The following is a 23,787-nucleotide window of genomic DNA, read 5'->3' on the forward strand; positions in this document are numbered from 1 at the left end:
TATTTAACCACAAAAAACACAATAACTATTAATCGTTGTTTTATTTATAAATAATTAAAATTTGATACATTAAATAATTAAGCAAAACAAATATATATATTTATATATATTCTTAGACATGTAGTATTTTGTAATAAATATAAACATAAAATATAAATATAATTCTGGTTGTATAAAAAACGGATTCAATTTGTTTGAACCAAAGTTCTGGGTTGGTGCGCCAGAAAGTTGGGATTTTAAACGCCCGCGTTGAATTCAAATTGGGCTCGCCGTATTCGATATGGTCTCGGCCATCATTACCGGTCGCGTTGTCACGCACACTTACTATCGCACTATCGGATTTGTTGTTCATTTTAGAGGTCACCAATTTGTAGCGTTTTGGTGTTTATATTTATTACAAAATACTACAATTAAAATTTATAATAATTAATACTTTTTAATAATGAAAAATGATTTTATACAACATAAAAAAAGAGTACAAATAAAAAGTGTCACTGGATTGACGAACAGCGCGAGACTAAAGACTAAAAATAATACACGGAGTGTTATCGTACTGCAGTACATCTAAGATAAAACATATAAACATATATAAACGCATTCATTGTGACATGTTATTTAACATCTTTGTTAATCCCTACAGACATGCTAAAAATCGACTATCTAATATTAGTCAATCTTATTAAAACTTCAATTGGGGCGAGTTAATCAAGTAAGTTTATAATGCTATTCGCTATTTAATAAATAATTTAAATAAACTAAAAAATAATATTTCTTGTGAGATCGCTATTTTGTAAAAAAAAATTAAAATCTTGGACTTCTATGGCTATTGTAAACTATGCGATAAAGGGACAGACTTGCACTTACAATCAGGGTCGTTTTAGAGAGACGAGTTAAGTACTATTATCTCGGGCAGCAAGTTCTTTTTGGAATTAAAGGGTGGTAACATTTTTATTTTGCTATAATACATAATATAGAGAAGGGATAGGTGTAGATGCAGCAATAAAACTTTACCTAGGGCGTCAAAATTTTAAATACATCTCTGCTTACAATATAAAAACATCCTTTAAATACCATGTTGAAAATTTAATATTTAAGGTTTAGAAATAAATTAACTTGTTTAATAATATAGGCTAAAATCATAAACTCAAAAAAAAAAACTAGAAATTACTAGAAACAATGCATAACTTAACTTAAAATTAATTAAATATATTTTTTTGAAAAATAATAAAACAGATAATTTAAAAATCGTTGTATACAAAACTCTAATGTCTGGCTAAAAAACAGTAGATAGTCACAGTTATATTAATAAAACAACTTAATGATTGAACTTTATAAACGTTGGTTCTGTTTTAGTTCAATATTTAAAAGAACATAAAAAGCTCACATCTTAATACCTATTAATATTATTTAAAATGAACAAATGAATGTTAATTTAATTAATTTTGAAAATATTACGTCAGAAGTTAATTAAAAATGCTATCCCAAATTAAAAAAAAAATGGTTCATCACCAGGGGTTAATAAAATAACCATATTTAATCTACAAATATTCAGTAAGAAAAAAACTCAATTGTTAAAAAATGAAAACAATAGAAACCCGTTTTCATACTCACTGAACAAACATTTTTTTCCTCATCGAGCGCATTAAATATATCATTTGATACGTTGTAAACCAAATATTTCTGAATTAAATGAAACTTATGGGGAGATTATTGATTCTGCATTATCTCTCTCAATGTTAAATCATTTAACAATCAGTTAAATGATTTAAAATCACTAAAATTAAATAGCCTCAAAATATGTTACCCAGATAATACAATTCTAATTTGCCCTAGTAACATATGGAGCGAAATATTTAAATACATTGAATCTGATATGAAAACAATAAATAGTTGACTGAGCTCTAATGGCAGATTTAAATTTTAAAAAACCCTTCATTATACTTCACTCACTTTTATACCAAACATTATGCTCTATACGCTATAAATATTGTAAATATCTAGGGATCTAAATGTGTTGTAATTTGTAAAGGAAATTTCAATGTGTATCTTAAAACTTACGATATGTTGGATGGAGTAGAGCTTATTAAAACGCTCTTTTTTCACTACAAACTTGTCATAACATAACGATTAAAACGATTTTAATAAAGATGCAAATAGCCCGTCCAACAAGTTATTTAAAAACTTTATTGTGTTGGATGTAAAAAACCTCTATTTCAAAACATGCAAAATAATTGTAAAAAAAATCTATTATTTCTCCTAAATCGTGGAATTAACACCGGATATTAGGAAAATAGTAATACCATAAATTTAATAAAACAGTTTATCATAACGCATATGAGTTAACCTTTTTAATTTAATGCACACTTACATAAGTAGTATAGCTTTGAGCTTTATAAAAAACAAAACACTGGCTAAGGTATGATTATAATACTAAAACCTAATTAAGGATTAATGTATTAATATATTTTTAAATTACTTTCAAATTCTAAATTTTTAATCTTTTTTTTATAAAGATTTACTATGTAAATAACCATATAACGGTTTCTCAGTGAGACCCACTAAGCTTTTTGAATATTAAATTATATAAAAAAAAAAAATTGTATTTTTACAGGTTTATTAAATCCTTATAAATGTATAAGATAAGACGAACATAATTGATCAATTATACAATAAAACTACCATGTTATATAAATTATTTATAGTTTTTTTTTTAAAAACATTCTGTTTTTATCATTTTGTAATGCAGGAGCATAATTAAAATTATGCCGCCTGCAATGATCTTTTTATTTTGCTGTTGTCATATAGGCAAAATTTTATTTTAGGCGTGATGAGTATCAAACTTGCACAAGCGAGTCCATTTAAGTGTGGTAAATGGAGGGTACTGTGTTTTATCTTAACATGCAAAAACCAGTTCTACACGTGACATAATATTTTTTTTTTTTACATATGATTATCAATGTTTTTCAGTTGGTCGAGTTTAAAAATAAACTTTTGTCCTCATTTTTTATTCTCAGAAATAGCAATGTTTTATATTAAGCAGTTTTATTACATAGTTTTGTTATCAACAATAAGTAATTTTATTCTTCCGCTAGTTTTTAGAAGTGACAATTGAGTCGGTCAGTTTATTAGGTGAGCTCTTTATTGTTTATGTTCAATTGCAATGTATATTATTCTGTATAGAAAACAACAATTTTTATGTCCTGTAAGTATTGAAAAGGTTTAATTTATTAGATAGTTAAATAAGTTATTCATATTATTAAATCTTAATAGGAAATTTTTTTTTATATAGAATTTACGTTTATAACACGAGAAAGAAAAAAAATTGATATTATTTATTGTGTGTAGAGCGGGTCTTATATATTTCTTTTAAAATTTTTAAGTAATATTTTAAAAACTAATTCATATTATTATTTCAATATAAATACTGAGAGATTAATGTACCATGAACTACTTAATAAATTGAAAAATATAAATAATGTAATAATTTTTTTTTACTTGTTTTTTTTAGTTAAATGTCTCTTTCAGTTTTTCAATCATTAAGTTTTTTTTATGTTCATTCCTTATACCTTACAAGTGTCAATTTTAATATTTCAAATGGCGACACCCCTAATCAATTAGTTTATTTAATAATGATTTAATTAAGAAACTGATTGGTCGATAACAACTTTTTTATTAGTATTTTGGAAGTTATTGACATATTTATATTGAGTAGAGGAACTGTAAGGTCAGGAAATGTTTAGTTATAAAATAGCAGAACCTACTTTTCTCCTACAGCTATATCCAAAAGTTGTTATCGACTAGTTATTTTTTTTTTTAAATTAAATCATTATCCAAAAAAAAGATTACTGCATTTTTATATTTTATGAATAGCATATTTTTTTTTATCTATTAATAAAATAATAAGTTATTCCTTTTAAGTAAAAAAACTCAACAAATTGGTTAAGAACAAAAATATATCGGTAAAATATAGCACACAAATGTTATGAATAAAATTGACTTTGAAGAAATTAAATTCTACTTAAATAATCAAAGGCAGAAATATTTTGATGTGAATCAAGGTGAAGTTTTTACCAATTTGCAATAGAAATTAATTTTAAAACAATAAAATGAACAATTATTTTTATTATCAAATGTCACTTAGTTATGTGTTTATTTACCTTAAATAGGGCTTTTTCTTTATAATAATTTTTGTATAACTAAGTCTTAATATTATGGATAAACAAAACAACTTATGCTGCTATTGTGTGCACCTTATTTTTAGACTTAATTTTTAAACTGTTTCATTAATATTGAAATTTAGTTTTTTAGCAAATGCAGATAATATATTTTTGAAATTGGATGTTTCATAAGATATTAATTTAAGCATAAAGAAATTATTTTAAAGCATTCTTTGTTTTTCTTATATTATGATGGAAGAGAATGATTCTTTTACAAATAATTCCAAATGTTCAAACGTATGTAATAAAACAAAAAATCTTTGTTGATATAAATACTACTTCATATTTATTAATTATCCTATTTTAGGTTGATGGAAAAAATAATAATTTCAAAAGAAAAAGGTCTGCATTGTTTAATTACACTGAAGTAAGAGACTTAAAGATTTTTAACTATAACTTATTAAAGACAATTCTAATCAATTAACTACTTTAGTACAATTAATCAAGGTTAACTGAGAAAAATATGATTTTTTGAATTTTTTCTTGATTACTAGTTTTATTAAAAATATTAGTTTATTATTTGATAGAATTAAACTAAGTTTAAAGTATTTTACTTTGTGAATCTAGTTTTGGATTTAGAAATTCTCATTAAATTACTACATTTATTATACTTTTTTATGCATAAATTTATCTGAGTTTTCATAATATGTACTTTTTATAATTCATAATAGATTGATAGATTTAATCAAATATCATTAAATAATGCTAGCTATATTCAAGAAAAAAATTGTGATTTTGGTAGTTACAATCAATCAATTATATTTGACAGGTAATATCATTTAAAATTTATTTTAACGTTAGATAATTATAATATATAGCTTGTTTAAGATTTTGTTCTAGTTAATGTGTTGACAATATACTTCCTTGTAATTGAAGAAATATCTATTTTAATTAAGATTTTAAAATTTACTTTAAATAAGATTCTCAAAAATTAAATTAAACCTGAATACCTCTTCAAATATTACCACTTTAAGCTAAATAACTTGACCCATAAATAAGAGTTATGCTATAGTTATTATTTTAAGTTTTATAAAAAAAAAAATTTTATCTTGTTGAAGAAACTTGTAAAATTTTAATTATTTGAAAAATAATAATAATGAGAATTGTTTTTAGTTTCTTGCTTTTCTCTATTTATCAACTATGAAGTATTTTTCATGTTCATTTCTTATACTTAATAAAGGCGTCTACTTTATTTTTTTAATGGTAACATACTACACTTCTTATAGGTACAAAAATGTTAACTTTTAAATTTAACATCATACATTCCTAAATCCTGGTTCAAAAATTGTTATCGGTTAGTCATTCTCTTAATTAGGTAATTATCTAAAAACAAACTAGTTAATTATGTATTTAAAATAAATAAAATATATTTAGAGTAATAGCCACAAGTGATTTTTATTATGTATATTGCTATTTGAATAAATAAATTTGAAACCCTTATAAAGTATAACAAATGAACATAAAAAATGTGTCATGTTTGATAAATTGTGAAAAACATGGAATTAAAAGAAATATCAAAGATAAATTCTTAGTATTATTTTTATTTTTTGATTAATTAATTGTTTTATGATAAAAGAATCACCTCCATAACATCATCACTTAAAGTTGAAATGATTAGTAACAGTGATGGGAAAGTAAACACTTAAATAAAAACCTTTAATAAAATAAAATTGTACTTTTTATTTATTATCGTAGGTAATAACAACAATTTTATTAAATTATGCTACTTTAAAAGACTTATTAACAATATAATTGATTTTGAATTTTAAATATCTATTTTGATTTGAAGCACATGTTTCTATCTCTAATTTACAATAAATTATGTTTACATCTTTTTTGTTATTACACTGTTATACATTTATATTAATATTAATTTATATAAAAAATATTGATTTTCATTCTTTGTATTAATCAATTTTTAGTACATATGACAGTTTTTATATTGAAGATAAAGAAAATGTCAATGACGTAATAAAGGATATAATAGATGATATCATTGTTGCAGTTGAAAATAATTACATGTTATGTATTCAAAAGAATGATAATGATTTTAAATCAAAGTGAGTATTTGTGCATGATTAAAACTTTAGATTTGATGTAATAATAATATTCAATTTTTTATTGTAACAGAAGTAATAATGAGAAAAACCTAAACCTCTTGAGTTCTGTAAATAAAGATCATAATTATAATATTAAAGAAGCTAAAACTGAATATGCTAAGATTGATGTATCATTACATGATGCAACATTGAAGAATCAGTAAGTTGAATAAGGATTGTTCAAACATTATTTTACTTAACATTAATGTGTTGTTTAACAATTTACTCTTTATGAAATATTAATTACTAGTGTTGTATTTATGCATAGACCAATTGTGAAGACTACACAAAAAATTAATTTAACCTAAGAGTGCTATAATTATAGATATAACACTAGAAATTACATAAATATGTAGTAATAATATTGATTTTTATAAATTTTAAAACTGCTGGTCAAATAGAATATTGTTTAAATAAAAATTCTGCAAATATTGTTATTTAAGTTGAATTTAGAAGAACATTTCAGTATTAAATATTTTTTAAAATAATTTTTGTGTGAGACAACTAAAAGAAAAGTTTAGGTAAAAAAAGAAAAATCTGTGTATGGTATTTATAGATTTGGTTGCATATAATAAAGCACCATGAGCACTAAAAGTATGTAATAGAGTACCATGCGAGGTATTATAGTTAGTATTAATGAGAAAGGAGTCGTAATAATATAATTGATATTTAATATGATAGGTACAATAATTTAATAGAGGATATATATGATGGTACTTAAGGAATTGGCCTGGCCTAGGGGTAGAAACATGTTTTAATGGATGGAGTTCTAGTGTTCAATTCCCAGGGTGCCAATAAGATTTTTCAAGGATGTAAGACACAGGATTAAGTGAGGGTGGGTGAAGTGGAGATAAGTGTTTGATGTGTTAGGCGATGGAGAATTCTAATGAAGTTGAATGGTAAGTTCTATATGACATGATGTATGGTTTAGAGTGTTGAACAGTTGACAAGAGAATAGAGCAGAGAATGAGTGTAGCAGAGATAAGAATGCTTAGATGGATGAGTAGAGTGACTAGAGAAGATAGGATAAGGAATGAACATATAAAAGGGAGTATAGGTGTAGTGTTAATTGTGGATAAGATGAGAGAAAATAGACTACGATGGTTTGGTTATTTTATTAGGAGAGAGGAATCTTAAGCTGCAAGAGAACAGTTATAGAAATTAATGTTGAGGGAAGAAGAGGTAGAGGAAGAACAAAAAAGAGATGGAGGATGTTATTAAATATGATATAATGTGTGTGTGTAGATGATGTGGGAGATTGTGTCAAGTGGAAATTGAGGATAAAGGTAGCCGACCCCAAGTATTTAGATTAAAGGCAAGGAAAGAATTCAGTATTAAATATAATATTTAAAAAAATATCTTATTTTTATTAATGGCAGAATTAAAAATTATTACATTATTACACTTAATTTAACACCAGAATTTATTTTTAATGTTTATTGGTAAGAATATTTTTAGTAACTATTTGTCAACTTTTTTTTAGATCTGATAAGGAAAATAGTTTAGATATATCTCCTATACAATTAAAACATAATTTATTCAATTCTACTCATGAATGTGATATGGAATCTAATGTTAAATCCTATAATGTATTTTCTAAATTCAATCTATCAAAATTATTCAAAAGTGATTATAGTTTGTAAGTTCCATTTATTGTATAATTTTAAAAAACTTATGCTAAAACTTTGTTTGGATGATTATATTAGATTTCATGATTCTATGGGAGATGATTTTAATGCAAGTCCCATTATGTTTCGGGAAGATTTATATAGTTCTAATATTTCCAATCATGTTATAGAATATAATTCAAATAGTAATCTTCATCAGTTAGTAATTATTTATTTAAATAAATATATTTTTAGTTATATACTGTTAGTACATTTACAGAATTATAATGTTTTGAATTATCAACTAATATTTTATTACTATTTTTTAAATTATGATTTTAGGTGTCATCTTAATTTGGTAAATAAAACAAGTCTATCATTTTTTTCTCCAACAGATTTTTATTTTGGGACACCATCGTAAGATATTTTTATAATGATCTGTTTTAATTATAATGTTTTTTTTAAAAAAAAAATCAATTTTATCATTATTTTAGGGTAAAATTGTTAAATGAAGATTATGAGTTCACCAAAAAAAACTTCAATGAGAAGCAATTTAATGAGTCCAATATATCTACAAAATATTTGTAAATATTTTTATTTTATAATTTACTTCAAATAAAATATTTAATGATTTCCATATTTTAGAAGTCAATGTAGTAATAGTTCTCAGGATTTATCTACAGCTAAATGTGATTTAAACTATGATTTGGAATACAATTGTGAATTACATATGGACATAGACAATAATAAAATAGATTCGCATGATGAAACCAAATTATATGATTATCCGTAAATTATCATATGTATATACATTATCTGATTTATTAATGCATAATATTTTTACTATTTTTAGATCAGATGATGTATTTGATGTGCAAACTAATTTAAATAGAACTTATAAGAGTATAAATGAAGCATCAGATCAAAGTTATAAAAATAAAATGAAAATAAATGATGCTTTTATTTCGGGTTTTTATTTCGGATCACAGCAAATGTATGAATTTTAAAATTATTTATAAAATGTAAATTTTTAAAGAAAAATTTTTTGTATAGACCGGACTATTTATCTAATAATTCTACCATTTCCAATGTTATTACAAATTTTCATGAAGAATATAATGTTGAATGTACAAAACCTGATACAAGTGCTAAGAGTTTTCATAATCAATCTACATTTTGCAAATCTCAAATAATGTGTGATATAATAGATTTAACCCAACCAATATTTAATCAACATAAAAACGATTCAGAAAGGTGATAAATAACTTCAATTTATTTAATATTTAATTCAAGAAAGTAATGTTTTTTTTTATTTATTAATTTCAGCACATTATTAGTTACACATCCTCTTGTAAGTAGCAATACAACAGTACAGTTGGCAATTATATTTAATATCGAAAACCATTTTATCATAAGTGTAAATGGTACTTAGAGTTCTGTAGATAGTTATAAAGTACTTTTATAAGAACATTATATGATTAAATCTTATTAAAAAGTATTATAAAGATATCATCTTTCACTATATTTTTGTAGTAATATTTAATAACTCAGAATTTATAAAAAGTTCAAATTTTTAAATTTTTATTAGAATTTATTTTGATTAAACTAGCGATACTTCAGAAAAATTATATAATAAAAAAAAACACTTAGTTTAGGTGAAATAATTTGTCATACAATGGCTATACTTATCAATATAGATGTTATATATATATATATATATATATTATAAGTATATAACATTTTAACTATTTTATTCAGATAATTGTACCAAATGATTTTTTTTATGACAAACTTTTTTTGAAATTTTAGAACTTAATTTTTTTCAAGTATCATTAAATTTATTTAAGTTTGACTTTTAGTTATTTTTTATTAGTTAATTTTTTTTTTTTTATTAAAAAAATTATTTCAAAATGTTAGTATTAGTTCAATTTTGTATTGTCATATTAAATCTAATATGTTAATATGTATTATAACTGTAGCATAGTGAGGTCGCGGCACAGAGTGAGTGTGGCATAGTTGGGACGAGTATAGATGATTATATATAGTATACAGTGATTAAAATCACTATCATAAGAAATGCTTTGATGCAAATATGTAGATAGTGTTAAATTTTAGGAAATTGGTGGATTATTCAAAAGCAAAATTAACTTCTATTTCCTTCATTGTTACTACTTAGTAGTCTATGATTTCTAAGTATAATATATGATTAAATATCTATTAAATCAATTCAACGTAGTATGAAATTGATATTTAATAATTTACTATTGTAATATTTATGGAGAAATACTAACAAATTATAAAGTAGTTATTACTTTTATGGCAAATGTGTATAAAAATTGAAAGACCAGATACAAAACTTTTCAGTAGATAATTTGTTGTTAATTATGAATAAATAGTCTACAAGGAATTTTCAACTGAGTCAAAAATTTACTTATCTTGAGCAATTTTTTACACTATTCTTAGTTCCAATTATATTTTTTCCATCACCACTAATTTTTGTTATTATTACTAACTAGTTCAAAACGAGTATAACATAAAAGAAAATTAGTTGAAAATTTTTTCTAACTTAAAAAGAAATAAGGAAAAATTGCAAAAAAATCATTGCCACAGCACTTATTTTTACTAAATAGGCAAATACTTGTCGCATTCGTCATTTGATAAAATTGGAAATTTAAATAGATTCAAATGTTAAAATAACTTATTTTGACTTAAAAGAAAAAAAAAATTGAAATAAGTTTAACTTAACATTCTATGTCAATTAGATTTATATAATAAATTAATATACAATACCAAGAATTTTAACACAAAAATAGTATATTTTTGAATATGATAACCATTTTCATATATCTCAAAATTTTTTTTTTGTAGTAAAGTGTACATTACATAAGCTTTAATTTATGATTAAATATAAGTGTCACTATTTCCAGGAACATATTCAAAAATTAATTTGAAAAAGTATAATTTGTGTGGAAAAATTGTTATTTTAAATCCCCCCTGTGAACAAGTAAAGAGTCAGATTTTTCAAAAAATTTATATCAAATTAAAGAGAAATATCTATGGTTTCAATATGATAAAGAATTATTTTGATTTGTACATTTTTCAATAAGTTATGGCAATTTTTAGAAAAATAAATAAATTGAAAAAATGTTGAAATTTACCGATTTAAAAAATCTTAATTTTTTGAGAAATTTTCACCATTTACGGGGAACGAGAGCAAATTTTTCAATTTCTGACCATAATGGTTCAACTAGAAATTAATTGTGATTTTTCATGAAATTATCCATTCATTTGGAAAAAAATTCTATGATATATTTAATTGATGATGAATTATAAATGATAAATAAAGTTTTAGTTAATATAAAAATTAGTTTTTTATGTCATTTATAAAATGAAAGATTTCCACTTTTTTCCATTAATGACAATATGCTATGTGTAATGCATGTTTGATAATTACATCACTTTTTGACAACTCTAACTAAATTACTTTGGTGTAATTTTAAATTTTGTAAAAGCAGTTAAAGAATTTACTGTATTGATATAAAAGAAGATAGAATAAGTTTTATGAATAATATATTTACTAGTTATTAAAGTACTTAACATGTTAAAAATACATTTCAATACAATATTCTATTTATATAATATATTAATTTAATGAATTCTAGGCAGAAAATAATCATATGGATTTGGATATGTCTTCTTCATCAGATGATGATTCAGTTGTATTTAGGCCATCAAAAAATGATTTAGTTAAATATGGTGTAAACATAGAAGATACAAAAGATATTGCAAGCAGTATATTTTTAAATGATATATTAAATAGTTCTTATGAACAAAGCGATACTAGTAATGGATTAAATAGTGTTAAAGTTCATAATGATGAAACATTCAATGAATGTAACAGTGTATTAATAAAAAATAAAACAATTGGATTGCTTGGCAGTTCAACTCCTCAAAAAGTAGCTAAATGTCAAGCTTATAAACCAAGGTTGAAATCCACATGTGTTCTAAGGTAAAAATTCATTATATACTAAATTTTTAGTTTGCAAGGTGACTAGGAAAACTTAAACAGTTTGTTTGGGAGTCCAATCATGAGCCATCATTTTGAGATGTAATGAAATAACTATTTCTTCCATTTGTGTTTATTTATATTTTGAAGGGATCAATTCTTCATATTATAACTTAATAAAAACCCTTGTGTACAAAATTATTAAAAATTTCATTAAAAATAATACAAATTTACATTAAAAAATGTTATTTCCACAAAAATGAATAATTTTAATTAAAAAATAATAAATGTTATTTTAGTTTCATAAAGATTGAACTTTAATATAAAGCTGATTAAGAATTTGGTATTAAATTTTTCTTTAGCAATTTTTTATTCTATTATTATTGAGAAATTTTCATTCAGTTCTAGCTGCTTATTCAAGAATATTAATGATGATCAAGAATCATTGATAAATTGTGAACTAAGTAGTATTGATGAAGAATCTGATGAGGACGAGAATGATTATAGAATCAAACATTTTATTAATTGTAGTATGAAAACAAATTCCGATAATGAGTTAGTATAAATTGTGACTTACAAATAATAGTCCAAAATATGGTGTTATACGCAAGCAAGGAATTACTACTAATTAATTTTTTGATTAATATTCGCTTATTAAGGAAAATTATATGATTATTTATTGATATTTAATTTAATTCAGTTATGGGCAAAGTTTTCATGAAACTCATAAGTACTGGTGCTTACCATTTAGTCACTCTGGTTTTCACCTTTAATTCTATTTTGTCGTCTTCATCTATCCTACATTTTTTTTATTAATATGTTATTTCTGATATTCTTTAAATCTTTAAATAACTATTTATTTATTTTATCTTATTAAGATTAAAATTTACTAGGATCATGTACTTTAGTTGCTCTCTGTAAAGCAACACTCTCCAAGTACCTTAAAAATTGATTTTTTTGAAATTATGATAAAAATTAGGATTTTTCCAGAGTGTATTACATCGACTTTTCATAAAAATCAAAAAGAGATTTCTTGGAAAATTTTCAGTTAAATTATTCCATTTAACAAAAATTAAGATAACTAATTTTTTTTAATTGGCTGGCTTCTAGAAAATTTTATCTTAATATGTTAAAATCAAATTATATTAATAGTATAAATAAAAAATCAGTATTTTACTGATTTCATTCATCTATTTTTGAGTGAAATAACTGAAATTTACCAGCAGTTTAATATATAATGTATAAATGTATATAAATAAAAAAAATAAAAATTATTACTTACAAACTAGAATTGAATATTAATATGGAATTTAGTCAATTATATTTTGATAAAAGACAACTCAATTTTTTTAATTTATTGAAGTTGAAATTTCTACACAAGCCATGTGGTGTCTGTATCTAAAATATTTTAGTAAAGACTCTCCTCTAAAACAATTTTTTTTGCAACTTAAACTTATGATATATCTTAACTTAGTTAACTTATTTATCATGATTCTATATATTTTTTTCAGTCTTTCTTCTAGTGAGCTATCTAAATCCATCAACTCTAGTATTATGTCATCTAAAAGTGTTGATAAATCATATTGTTCTGGAAATAACTCGTCTTACCATTCAATTACTGATAGAACTAGTAAATTTGGGGTAAATAATAATACTTGCTTGAAATCTTGAATCTTAATTTAATTTTAGATACTTGTAAAGAATTGTAATCTTTAACTTTATTTGAAACTGACATGTTTTGATTTTACTCAAGAATTGTTTAAAAAATATATCCTTTTTAATTATATTTTACTAACTATTTGATTGTATATCTTTTTTTTAATCAGAAAAGATCCAAGAGTATTAATAATGAAAATTCAAATCCCAAGATTAAAGAGTTTCTAAGTAAAGTACTTTCTTCTAAAATGGATTCCGATGAAAAAAAAAAAAATAGAAGTTATTTGTCTAATGGCAGTAATAAATTAAATATTATGAATTTAAGTACAACCGAATTAAATAACCTTCATGATATTAAAATAAAAGGTAAATATTAGTTCTTTAAATAGAAAAAATGATCGGTTTTACATCCTTCTAATTACTGAACTTAACATGATACAGAGGGTAGTGGCACTCTTTTACAAGTTAGGGAATCAAAGATAGTTCTTGGCTAGGGCTATGATGGATGGAACAGGTATTATGATGGGCTTGCACCAAACCCGATACCACCAATGAAATAATCACAAGAAAAATCTTGTTGGCACCCTGGGAATTGAACACTAGACTCCATGCATTGAAACATATGTTTCTACCCCTAGGCTAGGCCAATTCCTTAAATATTAGTACTTATTTAAATGAATTCAAAATTAAATTTGTTCATTTATGTTTTTAAATCATGTGTTAGGTTTATCTGATGAAGAGGATACTGAAGAAAAGAAAATTGTTTGCCCTGATATTCCTCTAGTTGTTTCAGAATCATTAAATGTCAATAAAGTTTTAGGAAAAAAGGCAGCATCTAATATAAATTTAAATGCAATGGGTGATAAAGGTATATTTCATACTAACGTTTAAGTATTAAAAAGGAAATGTTATAAATATATATATATTTAGCTCTTAGCACCTACCATGCACAACAAATATTAATATTTGATGTTTTGGAAATGCTACATAAGTCTTTGGAAAGTCGTCCAACTGCAGACATATTTTTAGATGATCCTCAAGGTTTAAATTTACCTCTCATGGAACATCAAAAACATGCCATTGCTTGGCTAATGTGGAGAGAAAGTCAAATACCACATGGTGGAATATTAGGTTTGTGTTTTCATATTTACAACTTAGGTATAAACTTCTTAAAATATTATAGTTTTGTTAACATTTTTGATTTTATATTTTGTATTTTCAACTTTAATAATAGCTTACTTCCACATATCTTTATCTTAAAAAATAAAATAACTTTATTATCTTTTACTTTTTTAATACTAATCAAACTTTAATTTTTAAGCTGATGATATGGGATTAGGTAAAACGTTGACAATGATTTCATTGATTTTGAAAGATTCCAAAACTAACCCTGGAAGAAATTATCAAAGTGTTTCTAATGACATAGATAGAAATAAATGTGAGTTAATGATATTTCAGAATATTATTTAAAGCCAATATTATATCTAAATAATTTAAAATATAAATTCTTATATAAAAGTATCAGTTAAAAATATCTTTAATATCTTTAATAATGTAAAACATAAATTAATTATATTTTTTAAAATATGTCTTATAAAATTGTAAAATAGTAATGGGTATACTAGAATTTATTTTCCCTTACTTAAAAAATATATAGAAACTAGGCTTCACCAAGCTGGGGTTCCATCCCAGACCCGGGGCCCTACGAGTCTTACGCGACTTTGGCAGGTAAGCCTCTTGAGGCCTTCATCATAAGTAGGCCACTGATTCCGGTAGGAGTACCCAGCTACGCCAAGCACGATAAGTGTTTTGCAGAAAAAATATTACATCAGAATCGGTGTAACAAAAATATATTAAAATTAGGAAAATTCAAAAAGAGTATAGTAAAAAGTATTGGGTATAAGGTTGACGTTTGTTAATGAGGTATATTTCTCTTAGACATATTTAGAAATTATTTTAGGAGGGTATTTAATATTTTACGTTGGATAGCATAGTTATCATAGATGGATCACAGTTTTTACGATAAACTCATACTCATACATCATATATGACAAAAATAAAATTATTAATACTTAACTGTTCTGATAATGGATGTACAAATTTATATAATTATAACTGTCTTGAAATTTATTTATAACATAACATAACATTCCTTCATAAAATATAGTGCTACGCCTAAATGCAAAATAGTGTCCTAATATAAACTCTGCGTGAGGATAAAAAAAAAGTTCAAATCTAAAATAGTACAATTGAACAGTAAGCTCACTATAAAACAAGTTATATATACAACAGATATGTATAACGATATACATGATTAATATCAATAAATTTATTTATTTAAACATATTTAAAAGAAATCTACAGAAAGTATCTCAATAAAAGTATGCTTAATAAACTCAACATAATACATATAAATAAAAAACATCAAAAAAAAAGATAGTAACTAATACAATCAATTAATAACATCGTATATTAATTATGAACTGAAAAGAAAATTAAATCGTTATAAAAATACATACTTTACAAATTAAGGTTTACAATAATCATATGCGCAAAAATGAGTAGATGCTCATGAAAAACATTGCGTGTGGACTTGGATGTGTACAAATATTATTGATATACAGAAAAATTGTTATTTTTCATTAAAATTTGATTAATTTCAAATGCTTGTAGCGCCAAGAGTTTTGGTCGGATCTCGGATTTTTGTATTTTTGGTGCTTCTTTGGCACACGCAGATCGCTATGATATGATTGTGAATTGAAAAAAAAAACTTTTCATATCGTAATATGTCGCAAGAATTTCGGGTGGTGCACCCTAGTGTCTAGAGTGTGTAAAAAAAAAAAGTTCTTCAGTACCATAAATTCCAATTTTTCCATCTTAGAAATATAAAATATGTATTTTACTTTAGTAATTTAAATACACTTTATTTTCTGAAACTTACAGTTTATATTTTTACTTTTAAATGAATCTCAGAATAAGTATCCATATTTTAGTAGTGGTAAATGGAGGGACATTAATTGTTTGTCCAGCATCATTAATTAACCAATGGGAGTTTGAAGTTTTAACTAAATTGAAGACTAATACATTAAACATTATCCAATATTATGGATCAAATAAAAACTTGACAGAGAAGAATCTCTTAGAAAAAGATATTGTAATTACATCTTATCAAAAAGTTATGTGGGATTACAAAATCAAGGATTATGTCTGTATTATAAAAGTATATATTCGAAAAAAAAAATTGACATTTTACTTTTTTTTCAGAGTCCCCTGTTCAAAATTAAGTGGAAACGTATTATACTAGATGAAGCACATGTTATAAGGAATTATAAAAGTCAAACATCTTTTTCTGTTTGTAGTTTGTCTAGTATTTATAGATGGGCAATTACTGGAACACCTATACATAATAAAGAAGCTGATTTCTTTACTTTATTGAAATTCATTGGCTGCCATCCTTTTGATGACTGGAATGTCAGTAAACTCAAGAAACTTATTTTTGGAACTTTTTAATTTATGAAATTGATTTATAAATTATTAAGAATTTTTTTAATTCATTCCTTGTATCCCTTAAGGGATTCAATTTTTATAAATGTCAATATATATATTACTTAGCTTATAAAATTAAAGTTGACAGCCTCATAAGGTATAATGGATGGATTAAACAATAATTATTAATCAATAAATTGACATAACATTATATATTATATAATATATATATATATATATTGATGTTCAGTGAATAAGGAAACAGATTTCTATTGTTCTTATTATTATTAACAACTAACCTGTTTTCATGCTTACTGAACACTGCATATATAATTATTTAAAATCTTTAAATAAAGTAACTATGAAAAATCATCAAGGGTGATTAATGTATTTAATTATTAATTTCAAATGTGAAAATTGAGAAAAGTATGAAGGATAACTATTTTATACATTTATATTTAATAAATAGATACATTTTTAATGTCATAAATTATGATAGTAATTAGTTTTTATTTTAGATTTGGAAACGTTGGGTTGATAATAATGATGAAGCTGGTAAGCATAGATTATCTTTGTTAGCTAATGTGTTAATGTTAAGGCGTACTAAAATTGAGCTTGCTAAGCTTACTTCATTTAGAATACCATGTAAAAGTTTTCATGTTGTGCCTGTAAAATTATGTAAAGAAGAAAAAGAAGTTTATGAACAGTTATTGCAGTTCTCTAGGTAAGTTTCAGTTTCAATTTAAATAATTATTGAAATTTAGTTAAAGAGAATTTATATAGTTTTTAAATTTTTAGTACATTATTTGAAAAATATTTAACAGATAAAGCAAAACGTGAAAATTTTATTTATAATGATGACTATCACATTAATAAAAATAGAAAATATTTAGATGGTGAGTATTATCTGAATTTTTAGATTTGATATGCGAGCTTTGAAACTAAAAAAAATTAAAATGTTGTTTGTAATAAAATGTTATTATGTCATGAAACTTCTTATACATTGCAGAATGATTGATTTATTGTTAATAGTTAACGATAAATGAATCGCCCTATACATTATGCCTGTAATCAAAATATTGTATTTTTTTTATTAATTAATAATTTTTTTATTTCATACAAAAAAATAAACGGTAGCACAGTGGGGTGGCGGCACAGTGGGGTCGTGGGTTGGGTCACAGTTGGGTCCAGTATAGATGATATCTGACAGTGATTAAAATCACTATCATAAAAAACGCTTCGATGCAAATCTGTAGATAGTGTTTAATTTAAAAAAAAAATTTGTTAAAATAGCATATTTTTGAATATGGTAGCCATTTGCACATAGAAGATAGGTTGTCGGGACAAATTTTTTTTTTCATTTTATAGTACATAAAATAAGCTTTAATTTGATATATGTTTAAAGAACACAGTATTTCTGGAACATTTTCAAAAGTTCAGTTGAAAACGATCTATGTTTTTTACAATATTTCAAGTTTTGAACGCCCCCTATATAAGGGGAAATTGTCCAATTTTAATAAAAAGTATGTCAAATGAAAGATGTACTTATAATGTATTTAGAAAAAAAAAATTTGTGCTGATATATACATTTTTCAAAAAGTTATAGCATTTTTAAGTTGAAAATTTAAAATCGAAAATCGAAAATTAATAACACAAAGTAGTGTTTTTTTAACTACGGCAGCCTTTTAAATGTAGAAGAAAAAGTGTCGGGACAAATTTTTTTTTTTCATTTTATAGTACATAAAATAAGCTTTAATTTGATATATGTTTAAAGGACGCAGTATTTCCGGAACATTTTCAAAAATTAAGTTAAAAAATTAATTTTTTTAAAAAATTTGCTATTTTTAATCCCCCCCAATGAGCAGGTTAAGTGATAGATTTTCAAAAAAATGATATCAAATGAAAGGTAAATATCTAAGGTTTTAGTATAAAAAAAAACTATGTTGGTTTGTTGATTTTTCAAAAAGTTATGGAAGTTTTAAGAAAAAAAAGTGAAAAAATTTCGAAAATTAGCGATTTTTAAATTTGTAATTTTTTTGGATATTTCCCCCATTTGCGGGGAACGAGGGAATTTTTTTCAATTTTTAAGGGTAATGTCTTCAACTAGATACGATTTGTGATTTTTGACGTATTGTTGAAAGAAATCGGTCCAGTGAGAGCTGAGAATAAGTGGCAACAAACAAAAAAAAAAAAAAAAAAAAAAACATCACAGTAAAATTAATACCTTCTCCGCTTCGCATCGAAGCTAAAAATTATAGATAGTAGTAAATTATAAAGTTTAGTTTTAGAAGCAAAACATGGAAAAGATAATGTTTTTAAAGGTCATCCAGAACTTCAAAAATTGTTTCAACAGCTTAAAAACATTGAAGTTGTTCAAACTTACCATTTTATAGTATTATTATTACGATTGCGTCAAATATGTTGTCATCCATGCCTAATAAAAGGAGTAAGTTATTAAAACTTAAATTTAAATTGTTAATTTATAGTTGAAATTATAGTAAAAATATTTTTACATGTGTAAATAATATAGAAAATTGATAAAAGAGAATTTATCAAAAATGAAGGTATAGAAAATCGTTATATAAAAGATTTAGGTAAATTCAATCTTGATGAAGAAAAAAAACTCTTTGATAAAAAGTCTGATGTAATTCATGAAAGTAAAATATTTGAAGAATCTTGGCTAAGTTCAAAAGTAAGAAAAAACTAGTTTTCTTAGTCTTCTCTAATTAATGCCTTATGTAAAGAATATTCTACATAACTTAAAATGGATTTAGTCAAAAATAATAACTGGTAATCAAATCTAATGCAATCTTGACCAAGTTTAAAAAGGGTTATTTTTATCTTAGGGCTATGTTAAAATAGCAAACACTATTAATTATTTTCAAGCTTAAAACAATTTGATTAAATAAAAAGTTTTAAACTAAATTTTTCATATACAGTGTATATGAATGAATTTTATTTCCAAGATTTTTTAATTGAGAAAATTAATGCTTTTTATTATTAGTCTATCATATTATAAAATTCTTTTTTCAGTTCATTAAACTTGAATAAATTTACCAAAAATTTAAATGTGATATAGTTATAGAAATAATATTATTCTCTAATGTTTTTTTTTTAATTTTTGAAAAATACATTTTTTTTTAATTGTTATCTTAACAAAACTTATATGGTAAAAAGTTCATAACTTTGATAGCGGTTAAGAAAAGAATTTGACCTCGAACTCATTTTGTGAGATATATTTTTTAATTTTCATTTATTAATTAGATATTATATTTTATCTAGATTTATTATTGGGAGAGATTTTATAATCTTTTAAATATGATTTAGGTGGTTTAGACCTTTCTTTTATTAGACAACACCAGTTGGTATATAAATTATTTATATTGTATTATTTATTTTTTATTGTTCAAATAGATAAAAGCTGTTTGTGAATTTGTTCAAGATAAAGTTTTAAATACAGATGACAAAGCAATTATTGTTTCGCAGTGGCCTAGTATGTTGTATCTCATTGAAAATCAGTTATCTAAATATAATGTCAATATGGTAATGTATTCTGGAGCAGTCCCAGTAAAAGCAAGAAGTAAATTGGTGAATGAATTTAATAATCTTCATTCAGGACCAAAAGTAATGTTTTTATTATATTATTTAATATTACACTAATTTAATTATATTAAAAGTTTAGTATTTGTTTTTATTAAATAAAAAAACAATAGTAATTAATCCTTTTTGTGTTTATAGATCATGTTACTCTCTTTAACTGCGGGTGGTGTTGGCCTAAACTTGGTTGCTGCTAATCATCTGTTTCTTGTAGATATACATTGGAATCCTCAACTAGAAGTTCAGGCTTGTGATCGTATATATAGAGTAGGCCAAATGAAGCCAGTTAATATCTACAAATTTGTATGTACAGATACTATAGAAATGTCTATTCAAGCTCTTCAAAATGCTAAACTCGAAATTGCTGAAAACTTATTTAATGGAACTAATAAAGTGGCAGCCTCAAAAATTTCCTTAAATGATCTCATGGAAATATTTAAAGTCAAATCATTTATTTATTAATTGTTAATTAATATTGAATAATATTTATATTTTTTACCAAAGTATGTTAAAGAGTAATATTATTTGTTAAATATGTTCACTTTTTGAATCTATTTTGTGAATTATTCAAATAATTATTTTTATATAAATTTGATTTATGCTTATTTTGAATATTTTTCACCTTTTGTCGTGGATACTTAAGTATTTTTGTATTGAACATTTATTTTTAATTATTTATAATTTTATACTGCTGATGAATGTTGTTTAAAGTGTAAACATACTCTTAAAAAGAAGTTATTAATTATTATTTATTTATTTGTATTATTATATGAAAAAAAAATTACTTGTTGAACGATATAAACTCATTTACAATTTTTCTTTTGTACTTTTATTCAATGACCAAGAGGAATGCAAAGAATGCGGTTACATAGTATATACTTAAATCTAAGAGATCTTTGTGATATATTATGAATATATAATATAAAATTTATATTATATATTGTTTATTATTTATAACTTTTCAGCATTATTGTAATGCGATACATTATTCAAAATAAAATCAAATGGCTTAATATTGTCATTTTACTAATTGTAAGGAATATATCTGCAAACAAATTTATTATTCTTAGTAAATACAGATTTGAAGGGTTGTGTTGACACTTTAGACTCCTAATAAGGATGACGGTCCAAGACTGGTATTTAAATTAGTTTCTTTTGTCATTTTGTCAAGTTTGACGATGGCCGAATTCGTCTGATTACACGAATATTTACTCCTGTATTGAGTATTTAATTAGTAAATATAGTGAAATCAGTTAAATTGCCTTCATTGGGTTTTACTAGAATTAGTCTGCTATTAGATTGTTTATTAATAGGATTGTATGCAAGGTTCATAAGAATAGAATCAGATCTTAATTGATTATAATATATTTTATTATTAATTTTACTAGTACAATATATTGTTATTTACATAATTTTGTTTTTAACATATATAAATTATAAATTTAACTTTTCTTTTAAACCAATCTATGTATTACATATATTATGAATATAATTCAGGCAATTATGAACGAAAACTATTTTATAATAATTAAAAACAATATTAATATATTTAATTGAAATTAAATGTTATAAAAAAAACTTAGACTTAATAGACATATAGATTACTCAAAATAAAGTAAGATTACAAATCGATGATATTAAAAAAAAAAAAATTGATTAATAACTTAAGTGTAATGTTTTATGTTTCTGTCTCTAGAGCAGATGAAAATAAGTAATTTGATTCCAAATATAACTTGTAGGTTACAGCTGCATGTTTATTTACAAGCCAAGTAATGTGTTTTAAATGCTTCAATTAAATTTTGGAATTTCGTATAGTTAAGATAAATAATATTATAATAGTTATAACATTGTATACGCCGTAATTAGTTTCTTAGAGCATGTACTTGTGTGTACCGATGAAAGCAATACAAAACATATTCTATTTACATAAATGTTATTTTATATTTCTCATGTATGTTCTTTTATAAAAGAAAAAAGTTTTCTATCATTACATAAATCAGAACCAGTTGTCAACCAAAACAATATACTATATATAATTTTTTTTTATGATTTTAATTATTTTTTTTAACGAATTCTACACTTGTACACTATACAAAAAAGACGTATAAAAATAAAACACTGAAAAGGCCCCTCCGCACAATGAAATGTGCCTTTTGCTCCAGAATCATACACACACGGTACTTACACTTGTATACATGTCTTCTTGATTGAAACCGCTGCACCAGATAATAGTAAAATATTTACATTGAAAAAATATGGTAATTTTTTTTTGGCTTTCTCCAATACATATTACATAAAAAAAAAACTAAACTGCGTTTTCTTATAAAATTTACTTAAATAATTATAATAATACAGTTTTGACGTGTATTAATGGGTATTTAATTTTTATGGCTTTCATAAAGTAATACTTAAAAGTACAATACTAGTTTACAAATGTCTTGTAATACTTTTCTAGTCATTAAGGTTTTTAAACTTCAAGTATAGTAATATAAAATAAATATAAATAAAAAAATAAATTTTAGTAGGTATGGTAGTCTTAGAAATAATAATAAAACTTAGGAATAAATGAATGGCTAGTGATATAACAACAATTATAAAACTATAAAAGGTGCAGGGATTACGGCAGAAGAAGATATATACATACGCTGACGAACCATATAACAACAATGAGTAATTCGACCAATACAGATAAGGCAGCGTAAAAGAACATGTACATCAATATATTATCTGTCCATTTATGCTGTTCGACGTGACCCTTATCAGTTTTTGAGTAGTTAAATTTAGTCAACAATGTTTGGTGATTATGGTGAATAGCAACGTGAGGTAGTACGATTACGTGTGGTACGGGTTGGGGCATATCTATGGAGGGGCCTGGTAGTCAATAGCATTTTTTAGCGCACGCACACTTCCGTATGATGTCAATATCTTTGGTATATCTAGTGCCGTCATTGCATATTAATCGCACTTTGCGCTTCTTCGTCTTTTTTGCTTTACAACAACTAGTCCCACATCCTCCGTCACATTTTGCCATCTTAAGCGGTTTTCTTGACCTACAGTTATTTTCGGTATAATATTCGCGAATTGCCACTTTCTTACAAGTTGGTTCTAAAATACAAACA

At 24.1% G+C, this 23,787-nt stretch overlaps 2 protein-coding genes across 9 annotated transcripts in view; one reads left to right on the forward strand and one right to left on the reverse strand.

Moving 5' to 3' along the window:
* The first annotated feature begins 520 nt into the window (after positions 1 to 520).
* On the forward strand, positions 521 to 21,495 carry LOC126907255 (transcription termination factor 2-like). 8 transcript variants are annotated; one of them, XM_050688383.1, is made up of 31 exons: positions 524 to 709; positions 2,823 to 3,202; positions 3,919 to 4,058; positions 4,301 to 4,454; positions 4,525 to 4,584; positions 4,889 to 4,986; positions 6,140 to 6,277; positions 6,348 to 6,476; positions 7,800 to 7,955; positions 8,023 to 8,142; positions 8,266 to 8,340; positions 8,418 to 8,507; positions 8,569 to 8,711; positions 8,767 to 8,917; positions 8,977 to 9,177; positions 9,250 to 9,301; positions 11,586 to 11,932; positions 12,332 to 12,484; positions 13,441 to 13,570; positions 13,756 to 13,951; positions 14,310 to 14,453; positions 14,516 to 14,716; positions 14,907 to 15,023; positions 16,579 to 16,790; positions 16,850 to 17,056; positions 17,590 to 17,795; positions 17,870 to 17,967; positions 19,354 to 19,517; positions 19,602 to 19,763; positions 20,486 to 20,695; positions 20,810 to 21,490. In XM_050688383.1, the coding sequence occupies exons 4-31, from the start codon at positions 4,407 to 4,409 to the stop codon at positions 21,128 to 21,130; spliced, it is 4,329 nt and encodes a 1,442-aa protein (XP_050544340.1). In that variant the 5' UTR covers positions 524 to 709; positions 2,823 to 3,202; positions 3,919 to 4,058; positions 4,301 to 4,406; the 3' UTR covers positions 21,131 to 21,490. The 8 variants fall into 8 exon arrangements, with proteins under 8 accessions (XP_050544342.1, XP_050544341.1, XP_050544346.1 ...); XM_050688385.1 differs by lacking the exon at positions 3,919 to 4,058 and having other exon boundaries at positions 521 to 709; positions 16,582 to 16,790; positions 20,810 to 21,495; XM_050688384.1 differs by lacking the exon at positions 3,919 to 4,058 and having other exon boundaries at positions 523 to 709; positions 6,351 to 6,476; positions 20,810 to 21,492.
* A 642-nt stretch (positions 21,496 to 22,137) lies between these two features.
* Positions 22,138 to 23,787, reverse strand: part of LOC126907254 (protein slit) — a 96,100-nt gene continuing 94,450 nt past the window's right edge. The window contains exon 33 of the mRNA XM_050688380.1: positions 22,138 to 23,773. Within this exon, the coding sequence (XP_050544337.1) occupies positions 23,547 to 23,773 (227 nt within the window). The 3' untranslated portion in view covers positions 22,138 to 23,546. The remainder of the gene's footprint in view (positions 23,774 to 23,787) is intronic.

The sequence above is a fragment of the Daktulosphaira vitifoliae genome, unplaced genomic scaffold (genome assembly GCF_025091365.1).
Source record: "Daktulosphaira vitifoliae isolate Bord-2020 unplaced genomic scaffold, ASM2509136v1 Scaffold_5, whole genome shotgun sequence".
NCBI lineage: Eukaryota > Metazoa > Arthropoda > Insecta > Hemiptera > Phylloxeridae > Daktulosphaira > Daktulosphaira vitifoliae.